Source organism: Gymnoscopelus braueri (assembly GCF_963280865.1).
Source record: "Gymnoscopelus braueri genome assembly, chromosome: 20".
Taxonomy (NCBI): Eukaryota; Metazoa; Chordata; class Actinopteri; order Myctophiformes; family Myctophidae; genus Gymnoscopelus; species Gymnoscopelus braueri.
In genome coordinates, this window is record NC_137622.1 from 9,279,385 (window position 1) to 9,291,884 (window position 12,500).

The 12,500-nt window shown below is 43.6% G+C and overlaps 1 protein-coding gene across 1 annotated transcript in view; it reads right to left on the minus strand.

Annotated features, from left to right (window-relative positions):
* Nucleotides 1-12,500, minus strand: part of LOC308076562 (connector enhancer of kinase suppressor of ras 2) — a gene marked incomplete at both ends in the record, with an annotated part of 126,308 nt that overhangs the window by 18,726 nt on the left and 95,082 nt on the right. The window contains 5 exons of the mRNA XM_080416926.1: nt 2,137-2,174; nt 4,871-5,079; nt 9,046-9,132; nt 9,850-10,064; nt 10,582-10,697. Coding sequence (XP_080273052.1) covers nt 2,137-2,174; nt 4,871-5,079; nt 9,046-9,132; nt 9,850-10,064; nt 10,582-10,697 — 665 coding nt within the window. The remainder of the gene's footprint in view (nt 1-2,136; nt 2,175-4,870; nt 5,080-9,045; nt 9,133-9,849; nt 10,065-10,581; nt 10,698-12,500) is intronic.

The following is a 12,500-nucleotide window of genomic DNA, read 5'->3' on the forward strand; positions in this document are numbered from 1 at the left end:
TGCCACCCATTTCACATTGGCCTGTTATAGCGCCACCAGCAGGTCTAATTTAGCAAAATGCCACAAATCATAAATGCAGTGTCCGATTGCCGTGAAAGGCCTAGGAAGAAATGGCACCCTTTTCACATTGGCCTATTATACCGCCACCGAGGAGCACTTTTTCTAGTTGTATTTATTTTTGTGTGTAAAAAACTTTGTAACTTTTTTTATATACTTTATAAATTAAGCACTTTGAAACTGAAGATGATGGCCAATGTTGATGATTGTAAAAATGATAATAATATCGTATCGATATCGTGAGCCCAATATCGTGTATCGTATCATATGTACCGTGAAATTAATGTATCGTGACACCCCTAAATAGATTTTGAGTCATGTCAAAGAAATTTTCAAAACATGATATTTTGACACTTTAAAAACTGAAAATTTACAAATAACTAATGGGTATACATGTATTTAAACCTTTTTAAATGTCTCACCATTTCCTGCCTTTTTGGGTGAGCGGGGAACATAGAACCTTTTTTTGGTTGAGTGGGGAACATAGAACCTTTTTTAGAACCTTTTTTGGTTGAGTGGGGAACATAGAACCTTTTTTTGGATGAGTGGGGAACATAGAACCCTTTTTTGGTTGAGCGGGGAACATAGAACCTGGGGAACATAGAACCTTTTTTGGGGGGGGAGGGGAACATAGAACCTGGGGAACATAGAACCTGGGGAACATAGGTACGGTCCCCTCCACACCCCTCTCTCTCCCTTTGTTAACCTGTGGTCAGAGCCGTCTGGGAGAAATGCGGGGCCCTGTGCGAAGTCGCGTGCGCGCGCGCAGCGCGCGTGCGCCCCCCCATCCCGCGCGCGGTTTTGGGCGGATATTTCCGAGTTTTTGGTGGTTATTTGCGGTTATTTCTCGGTATAACTCTTACTAAACGTGAATCTGTTCACTTTTTTTTTTTTTTTTTTTTTGCGGGGCTCCCCCAAGCGCGGGGCCCTGTGCGGCCGCACCGTTCGCACTACCCTTCCTGCTGCCCTGCCTGTGGTTAATAAACTCGCCCTTGTGGGCTTTAACCTTCCATTTGCCTCTTTCTTGCTGAGCGCCTGGCTCACACACACACACACACACACGAGTCCTAACACTACTTTTTCTTTTTTTTTGTCTTTTTATGTTCTGCCATCTCTTTTCTACATCACCAGGAGTTTGTTTTGTGACTCCTAATGCATTTATTTAATCAGCAATCATTCTATTTCTCTAAGTTGAAGTTGCACTGCATCGCTGCTTCAATAATCAGCCTCTACGTCCTCCCGGTGGGGGATCCTCACTGGCAGGTGAGCCAGTACAGTAGGGTACAATAAGTAAGGTAAGTCCTCCCGGTGGGGGATCCTCACTGGCAGGGGATCCAGTAGGGTACAATAAGTAAGGTACAAGCAGTAGTGGCAACACGGAAATGTGTGGGGAGAACTTCATTGGCATAATGACTAAATTGGGGAAACAAATGCTTAAAAATATTTGTCTATAATAAAATAAATGTTATATAATTTAGCTTTTATTTCCATCATGGTTCACGGCTCCGTCTTGCACAGATTCAACCATTCCACCAGATATTTTAATGTATGCTTCACATGCAGAAATGTGACCAGAAGGCGGTTCCGTTCCATGCAGGGATTGCGTAATTAGTTGCTGCCTTAAGCCTAATTTATAGTTATTAATTATAGTTATCACACTTTGTCGCCGTGCGGCGAAGTGTGATTCAGACATAAGTGAATCAAATGTTCACGCATATTGTGAGCACAAGTTGCTGAGAAGACAAATTGCCCTGCACCTTCCAGGAACATAAATGTGAGTAAAAATCATAAACTGCGCATTAAATCATAAACTGCACATTGTTGTCCAGATTCTGCGGCACATTCCTTGTTTCTTAAGTATCTGAAATTACTTTGTTAGTTTAAGTGTCTATTTCTGTTGATTTATCTATATTTGTCTTCTCTTTTCTATTGCTCATGTACCTTCTTTTGGCTGCTGAAATTACATAATTTAATTGATCCTGTTTTACATCAATTACAAGCATATGAACACGCACATGCACACGCACACGCACACGCACACGCACACACACACACACACACACACACACACACGCTCACCTGTCTGTTGTATCTGCACGCAGTGTGTCTGCACCTCTCTGTAGGACAGAGATGAGAGGAGAGGAGAAACATTAAGGTAAGCATAAGCTTGTTACCACAGAAGAGTGCAGTAATGTGTTACCCCAAAAGATATGACTCACCACTGTGTGCGAGACACACACACACACACACACACACACACACACACACACACACACACACACACACACACACACACACACACACACACACACACACACACACACACACACACACACACACACACACACACACACCTTGCATCAGTCAGTGTGAACTGCGAGAGATGCAGAGAGCTTCTGTAAGCCTGGTTGCTGCGTGCATGCATGTGTGTGTGTGTGTGTGTGTGTGTGTGTGTGTGTGTGTGTGTGTGTGTGTGTGTGTGTGTGTGTGTGTGTGTGTGTGTGTGTGTGTGTGTGTGTGTGTGTGTGTGTGTGTGTGTGTGCGTGCGTGTGTGTGTGCGTGTGTGTGTGTGAGCACAGTCTGTCAGTGGCTCTTGTAATTGGTCTGGGTCATGCTGAGTCATACCTACCTACTGTGTGCAAACAGAATAAACTCCTATTTAGTCTCAGGCACGTCTAAGGTGATGAGGATACTAAGATGAGTCGCGAGATGGTTACTCTGCATACATATGTAACCTGTGTGTGTGTGTGTGTGTGTGTGTGTGTGTGTGTGTGTGTGTGTGTGTGTGTGTGTGTGTGTGTGTGTGTTCACATACGTGCACGTGCCTGTGTGCGTCCGAGTGACAATGATGACTTTATTGTCATAGGCTATCAGTAGGCTAAATACAAAATATTACAGTAACACTTGCTATGCATCCCATGTCTATAATAATGTATAAACATACTTATAATGCATTGTAATCTGCTTATAACACTGTATACTTATAGTTATAAGAACTCATAAATAATCAATAAGGCTTTATAACAATAATAAATAATAACACGTTATTAAGCATTGTAAAATGACTTAAGGTAAGTAAGGTCAAGTATTATAATGTTTTATAATGTCTGGACAAATCTTTGTAAGGATCATAGTGTATTAGAATTGCCATGTTGCAATACATTATTATAATGATACTATGTATTATAATCACTGTTATAATGCATTATAGTTTGACTATAAGTCACTATAAGTGGTCAATGGGTGCTTTAAGTAAAGTAGTTACATTCCTGAAGGTTGTGTTGTTCTTGCATAAATGTAATCAATTTACTTAAAGGAGGAGTTCACCCAAAAAATGACTTATTTTCTATCAATTACACACCCCATGAAGCCTTGATTTCATGGATTTATTTTTGTTTTTGTGGCATTCCTAAGACAATAATTTGATGACCGTGTGTATTTCCGGTAGGAGACACAATAATAATTTGTGTCTCCTACCGGATACATTAGCCGGTAGGAGACGGGAATCAAATTATTAGCTTAGGAATGCGACAAAAACAAAAAAGAATCCATGGATTCAAGGCTTCATAGGGTATGCAATTGATAGAAAATAAGTCATTTTTGGGGTGAACTCCTCCTTTAAAGCACCAAACAATCACTTACAGTGACTTATAATCACACTATAATGCTTTTATACTTGAGTCCCCATACAGATGAGTCATGATAAAACGCTTTATAATGTGTTGATTATTGTTATAAAGCATTATAACTATGTATTTGTTCTTATAACTATAATTATACAGCATTATAAGTTGAGTATAATGCAGTATAAGTATGCATGTGTTACAATGTCTATTTCACAAGTTCCAGGGATATTTGGCCCTCACAAGTATAGCTATACAAGTGCACACTCGCACACGCACACACGCACACACACACACACACACACACACACACACACACACACACACACACACACACACACACACACAATCTGTGACCTTTTCAGGCTGTCCTCTTCAGTCTGTCCTCTTACAAGAGTAATCTCCATGTCTGTAGGACAGAACATAGTGTCCGCAGCAGTTGTGGAAGAGGTACCCCCAATTTTTCACTTCACTTTTCACTAAATTGTCTATTTTAGAATAGGGCTTAAGTGATGTATGTTGTAAAAATAGGCCTAATTGTAGTGAAGTAAAAAGAACAATATTTGCCTCTGAAATATAGTGGAGTATAGTATAAAATATTGGGGGGGGGGGACATACTCAAGTCAAGTAAAAGTACCTCAAAAGGGTTCTTAATGATTTGAACATGCACGGTACATCATTATCAGAGTTAACCCGTTCAACTTCTTGTTTTTGTCCAAAATGACTGGCTATACACGTTTTGTAGCAATTGAAGAAATATCAGGCCGGCCCTTAATTGTCGAATGCCTCAAGCATATCCTAATAATGTATTCTTTACTATACATATCATTTTCCAAATATTATATATATTTTTTTAAATGTGGGGGAAAAAAGCCAATTTAATGTCAAGGTGCCCACTCTTCCTTGATGCCCACTCTTCTTACCCTCTGACCACATTCATTTCAAACATAACATCCTCTCATTCTTCATCAAACTCCAATTCTGATCAAAACAACATTTAAATCTATATTATATTTCTTTAAAGCAAAAGAAACTAACCTCAACCTGCGTGCGTGTGTGTGTGTGTGTGTGTGTGTGTGTGTGTGTGTGTGTGTGTGTGTGTGTGTGTGTGTGTGTGTGTGTGTGTGTGTGTGTGTGTGTGTGTGTGTGTGTGCGTGTACAGTATATACGTGCTCGTGGCCCGTACATACTTGCATGGCGTCGACCGGCTGGTCCAGGCGCAGGGTGGAGGACAGCATGGAGGGGCTGATGGGAAAGCTGGGGCTGCTGGGATTGCGACTCTTGCGTCGGGAGCGCCGCGTGGAGTCCCTGCGGCTCTCCCTCCCCAGACCCTCAGGCTCCTCCTCGATCACCAGGATCTTATCATCGCTAAGGTAACGCAGGAGGGAGTTGTCCGAGTCTGTTAGGACACACACACACACAGAGAGAGAGAGAGAGAGAGAGAGAGAGAGAGAGAGAGAGAGAGAGAGAGAGAGAGAGAGAGAGAGGAGTGGTTAGAATATAGACATATTCTGCGTGACGGAGGAGAGGAGTGCTCTGATGGAGAGAGAGGAACCACAGAGGTGAGTCATTATCACCCTGAAGGAGAGGGAGAGAAACTAAGGACAGAAGTAAACACGAGTGAACAGAACCCAGACAGTTAGTAATAAACAAAGGACCAAAAATGGGGAAACACAAAAGCTTAAGGGTGAACTTTGGGGACACCTAGCAAATGACAAAAAATAGGAAACACAAAATCTTAAAAGGGGAACTTTGGGGACACCTAGCAAATGACAAAAAATAGGAAACACAAAAGCTTAAGGGGGAACTTTGGGGACACCCCGATGGTTCATAGAGTAAGAGCATATACCACATTAATAAGGCTCTAGTTCTTCCTGCACTTCTAATTTGACCTGAGGCCCTTTGCTGCATGTCATCCCCTCTCTTGCCCGCTGTTCATGTCTCTCTGTTCACTGGCCTATTGAACGTAACACTTCCTAAAGGGTTCTGTGGGTCAAGAACTTGTGATGGAAGCTCGCCACCTGCTTACGTAAAATAACATAAAAACCACGTCAATATGTATTGGCTGGAAGTGATTTTCCGGTCAAGCTCTTAACAGGCATGCAAACACCCCCTATAGGTGAAAAAGGTGACAACATGTTGTTGTTTTTTCGGGTCAGGTGTCACACAATTGGCCTATTTGGATTCAAAACGGCTATTGTAGCTGAAAAGATACAAGTTTGCATGTCTGTCTTAAGGTGCGTTCCCACCGCAAGGTAAAATATTTGTTTGAGCAGCGTGATTACATACAAAGTCAAAGTCAATGCTATGCAATCACACACACTCGATCAATCAAAACATTTTCAAGACGCGACTTGCTGCGATGTTGCATCGAGTGGCTCGAACGAGGCAAACGGGTGACGCGAACAAAGCGTTCCGTTGCCTTGGTATCTTCGCTCCAGTTGGAAAATCCCAAGTGAGGCGACATTCGCCTCACGTTTACCAACGCTAACCAGCTGCGACCACAAGTGAAGCGTTTCAAGCGACTACAAAGAAAATGTTTCTTGCAATGGGAATTAACGCATCTTTACACAGACACAGAGAACGCATTTTGAAGTGTTAAGCCTGATTTCCACATGTCCTCCTCACAACAAAATTATATGATTCATTTCAAATACCGGCAAAGTTCTCCATAAACTACTGGTTGAAAACTTTAAGGCGGTACGCTAACCATACTGTGACAGCGTGGGTGACACCGTGGTGCAGAAGGCCTGAAACGGTTCGTATTATCTGAGACGGATCTACTGTCATTGCTGTCACACCCACGCCAGTCTGCTATCACACCGACTTAAAAGATCACCCTTAATAAATCTCATCAGTCGGCCGTGTGCTAATTAAGCTCACTAATGGTCTTCATAGTAGCAGCTTCTCACCTCGTCAGGCAGCAAAGCATTAAATACGAAAAGACAAGCGAGAGTTTGGCGAAAGTGTGAGCGAGGAAAGGCAAAGAAAGGAAAGGTGTGAGCGAGGGAACAGAGAGAGGGAGAGAGAGAGAGAGAGAGAGAGAGAGAGAGAGAGAGAGAGAGAGAGATACAGTTACAGAGCCCCTCACCCTCCCTCAACGGTAGTATTGTGTTTTTAATGTTATTCATAGACTTTCTGGTGGAGAGTGGAGGATCCTCGGCTGAATACTGATGATGGCGTCTCGCTGCAGAACGTTCAACGGGTGGGAGGACAGGAGAGATGAGTCCACCCAGAGTTCAAAACTGTTAAAGGGGAAATCTTTGCAGATTTTGAACCTAAATGAGAGTAGATAGTAGTGACGTCGTACGGTCCATACGCTCGGTTACGCGAAAAGGCGCGTTTGACGTCATCAGACATATACTTCTCTATTTCGCTGAGAAATACACAGAAGACGTAATAAGGTATTTTTTACATTATATGTATGATCTTCTCACATCAGAAAAAATGAGATTCAGGTTAAAAATGGCCAAAGTTTGCCTTTAACTGGATTTGGGATCCAAACTGTGTCTATACATGATTGAGGGAAGACAGATGAGACTAAACCAACTCTGTCTCAGAGGATCCGGACACCATGACTAGTTGCAGATACATGCTGTACTTTAAAAGGACCATACCATTACTTTCTGCATGTCTTAGCCCATTGACAAAAATGGCATATACCTTCCATTACTTGCAGACAATATTTAGAAGCATAGCATCGTTTTTGTTGAAAACTTGGTTTCAATTCATTTCAGTTTGAGTTAGAAACCAACTTGAAAAGACTTGAAACTTGCTTGAAAGAGGTAAACCATCACAGTGAATTTTATGCAGCCTGTACTTGTCATCAAAGCTACGTTTTTGGAATGGTACATAATACATTCTTGTGCTAGTTTATAGAGTGGTAGAGAAAAATTACTTGCCTGTTAGCCAGTCTCATTTTCATAGCCTTTTAATGCAAGAACCTACCAAATTCCCATTATCTTTCACAATGTCAGCCTTTGCTTACGGTTTGTCTTCTGGGGTTGATTTTCTGACAACATAGGTCATTAATACAATGCTGTTCATGACAGCACCTGAACGCACCATACTGCTAATCTTTTCAATCTGAGCTTTCAACTGCATTAAAAACGTAACATTGACAACAAATAAAGGTGTTGTCAAGGCTATCTAAGTTGATTTTCAAACTGAATGGAAACCAAAAGCTTCCTGGAGGGTAGAAACAAATGCAGAGTATGCTTACGTACATACTGTACGCGACTTGTAGTCAATGGGCAAAAACATGCAAAAACACGGTAATGGTCCTTTAAAGGGGCTTGAAACCCTAGGCCCATTTTGTACTGTAGCTTGTTTTCCTGTACAGGTTATAAACTACAGGAGGGTTAAAAACATGGCAGGCTGACCTTATAGTGCATGGAAGCATGTACTAATACACTAATGCTACATTCACATGGCAGCTACAAAGATACAGGCTACCATTATTTTTCAATGGAAGCCAGCAACATGACAATACAACGATATTTGTAGCTGCTACAAAAGCTAAAACAGCTACAAAGGTACAAAGAAGTTGAGCTGGTTTCAACTTCAGCTAAAAAGCTACATATATTCTGTATAGCGTTGTATCTTTGTATCTTTTGTATCTGCCGGTGTGAACGCAGCATGATGTAAGCAATCCAGCTGCAGGCCACACTATTAATAATGGGTGTGTTCGATTTAGGTGTGCCAATGTGCAAGCATTGGCATTATAACACCTAAACACCTAAATCTAACACACCCATTATTAAAGGGATAGTTCACCCCCAAAATGACTTTTTTTTCTATCGATTACTCACCCCATGGAGACTTGAATTCATGGAGATTTTGTTGTTTTTGTCGCATTCCTAAGTCAATAATTTGATGACCTGCGGAGCCTCAAAGTGTCAACTTTGAGTGTCCTACCGGAGACATTAGCATCTTTCCGCCGGTGATCAAATTATTGGCTCAGGAATGCAACAAAAACTAAAAGATCTCCATGAATTCAAGGCTTCATGGGGTGTGTAATTGATAGAAAATACGTTTTTTTTTGGGTGAACTACTCCTTTAATTGTATTAGCTACCACTATATTGCTTACTTTACATTATAATAAGGTCAGCCTGCCATGCTTATGTAGTTTTTAACCTGTACAGGAAAAACTAACTACAAACTTGGCCCAGGGTTTCACCGCCCTTTAATGGCAGTATGGTATGCTTCACAACCACATCACCATGGACAACTGTATGATGAGCTGAGATGTTTTGAGCTGAACATGGAGCAAAGCACGGCATCAAGAAAACTGTGTGTGTGTGTCTGTGCAAGCGCATGTGTGCGCACGTGTGTGTGTGTGTGTCTGTGCGGGTGTGTGTATACCTCGACTCCCTCTCTTGCCCATGCTGGGTTCCTTGGCCTCGGCCATCCAATTATATTCCGGGGGCATGGAAACAGGTCTGAGGTCACCTGGAACGACCAATCAGCAGTCAGAGAGTGGGCTGGGGGGGAGGGGGGTGTGGGGGGGGGGGGTTAGGGAGCGGGAGGCTGGATGACACGGAGAACGTGTGGGTGAGGACTGGAACAGAGAGGTAAGCGGAGAAGGGGTGGCTTTTTTGGTACAGGCTTGGGAGGGGGGAGTTGGGAGAGTTTGACTGGGGGTTAAGGCGGAGGTTTTTGCAGGGTTGTGGGGGGTTACGGTGTCGGTATGGGTGGAGGATTGGGTGGGGGTTACGGTGCTGGTATGGGTGAGGTGTTGGGTAGAGGTTTGGGATGGGGTGAGGGTAGGGATTTGGGAGGGGGTTTGGGTGGGGAGTCGGGTGGAGGTTTGGGTGGGAGTTTGGGTGGGGGGGTGGTAGAGGACTGGAGACAATCTGGGGGTCCCCTGGACCTGAATGGATGGACCCCTGTGTCACGTGGATCAGTGTGCTCGGGACAGTGTGCAACGCGAGGTATTACAGTAGACACACACACACACACATAGACAAGCAGAGCCGTGTAGCGCATGACTGACAGACCACACAAACACATGGAAAGAGCTCAGAAAACATGGATGGAGGAAAGGGGGGGGGGGAGTGGTGGAGGCCAGACAGGGGTCTGTCTCAAGCCTGGTGAGTTCACAGAGACTGACACCAGACCCCTTACTCTCTCTCTCTCTCTCTCTCTCTCTCTCTCGCTCTCTCTTACCATGCGTGGGGGTCTTGTCACGCCTGCGGACCCCTGTGTTGCGGCCCCCTCGGTCGTAGTCGGGCCCCGGGGGTCCGTCTCCCTCCAGCAGGGAGAAGTACTGGCCGCTGTCCTGGTCCAGGTAGTAGCTGATGGCCTCCGAGCCTTTAGAACCGGACTGGGAGCCGACGGTGTAGCGGCTGATCTCGTCACATGACATCAGGCCCAGCTCATCCCTGACACACACACACAAGAGGAACAGGGTTGCCATGTCTGCTTATTAGAAGCGACTTTGGGATTGTTTTTATGTAAAGTTGCTTCTATATACAGTATTGGTAGTTGTGGGTTGTGGTTTTTCGGGCTTGTTTCTAAAGTGTAGTTGCTTATTTGGGCATCACGCTTCTTAAAGATTCTGAAACATTTTCATGTCAAGGATCCCAAAATGTATATATACAGTATTTGTCTATGTAAATACTGTACAGATACGTGTGTGTGTGTGTGTGTGTGTGTGTGTGTGTGTGTGTGTGTGTGTGTGTGTGTGTGTGTGTGTGTGTGTGTGTGTGTGTGTGTGTGTGTGTGTGTGTGCGCGCGCGCGTGCGTGCGTGCGTGCGTGCGTGCGTGCGTGCGTGCGTGCGTGCGTGCGTGCGTGCGTGCGTGCGTGCGTGCGTGCGTGCGTGCGTGCGTGCGTGCGTGCGTGCGTGCGTGCGTGCGTGCGTGCGTGTGTGTGTGTGCGCGTGTGTGTGTGTCTCTGACCTGGTGCCATACAGTCCAGAGACAGGGGACAGTATGAAGACGTCCTGCATGCTGGGGTTGCCCCCCAACGTCCCAACTGGGGTCGGGGACATACTGGTTGGACTGGTGGGGATAGGCTGGTACAGATGGTAGAGAGAGAGACAGACAGACAGACAGACAGACAGACAGACAGACAGACATGTCAATGTATTTTCCTTGTTTTCATTCCACATGGCTCAAAATACTGTTTATCTTATATATCTTGCATATCAATAAAGCAAAATTAACTGAATTCATTAGGAAGGAGGGAAGTTGAAAAAACAGGAACGAATGTTGAATTTATCAATAATTGTTTTCCCTTTTGTATTTATTTGCCTGTATTGTTTTGTGCAAACAGCATGAGACCGCATTCTATCAGAAACGCTGCTAGCCTAGTGATAGTATAGTTGCCACTTGATTGAATAACATTGAATAACAAGCAGAATGTATTAGCACTGAGTGATGCTGTGTCTCCTACATTGTATTGCTTCAACATTCTGTCATTTAGTCTCAAGTCTCTTCACTAACACAAGCCTTTCTATGTCTGTTCCCATGACAACGCGCACTCCTCTCCTCTCCTCATTTTCGCTTCCTCCTTTCTCTCCTCTCCCGTTTTCTCTCCTATTTCCTTCTCCTCTCATCTCTTATTTTCTCTTGTGTACTATTCTCTCCTCTCTTCTATTTTTTGGGCTGGATTGCAACAGCGGGGTCCAGCTCTATGAACACGAATGTCTCTGACTGACTGACTGATGAAGTAGCTCCAGGGTCTATGTGATAAGAAAAGGTTGGTTATTATAGGATATACAACATCCCATAGCCCGTAGGGATGATTACTCTGGGATTAGCTATAGGTGGTTGTCAGATAAACATCTGGAGGACCAGTCCCTTCCTCACCAAGGAGTCTGCCCCAGCTCCTTATCCAAGTCTCAGTCATCTCCAGACTGTCTGCCTGTATGCTCTAAAGCAGTGCTTTTCAACCCTTTTCACATCAAGGTCCATTATTTATTGGGCATTTGAGCCACGGCCCACCAGTTGATGAGATTTAGACTCTAAGAACCCAAGACTTCGAATATTATGTTATCGTTGGATACGATTTTGTCCACAATTCCATGCTGTATAGATGTTGGTACCAATAGGAGAGATAACAGGCAAACGTTGATCAAAATAACAATCCTTTAATTAAGTAACGCAGATGTCTAACAATAATTTTACTCCTGAGAGTGTAAAATGAAACCAAATGTTTTCAAAACATTTAAAAAATAGTGTCAGATCTACAAGCTAATAAACATCTTGTTGCAATGAGGCACATTATAAGCATGTAGATCGGCTATTTTCACCATTTATCATACAACAAAGTATATAGGGCTTAAAGCGGAAACTTTTTTAAAATGTCATTTGTCCAATCTGTATGGTAGAGTATAACAAATACAATATAACTTATACAATCTGTATGGTAGAGTATAATCTCTCAAGAACAGATTCAGAGCTGCATGCGCTTGAATCTGTCGGGAGCCGTGTTGAGAACCTACAGTATGCACATTGGCTACAAGTGGGCGGGCCTTCAGATCAGGAAGCAGGCCGCGCTTTACCCAATCAAATGTAGTGGGCGGGATTTAAGTCTGTGCGCTCGCTTCCCACTGAAAACAAACCGAAACTCATTTAACAATAGCGTCCTCGAAGCCGACAAAACCACGGAAAGATATTCACATTTTAACTTGTTCTTTCATCATAGAAAGTGGGCTTATAACCAAAACGATCCATGTTCTTTGGGAGAAATGGTGTTAGTGTTCCGTGGAGAATTAACTAGACACATGCTCACTGGAAACCAGCATGTGTCTAGTTAATCCCCCCCCCTTCCCCAGAGTCAAATGCAAAAGTGAAAAACAGCAGAGGGCGCTGTT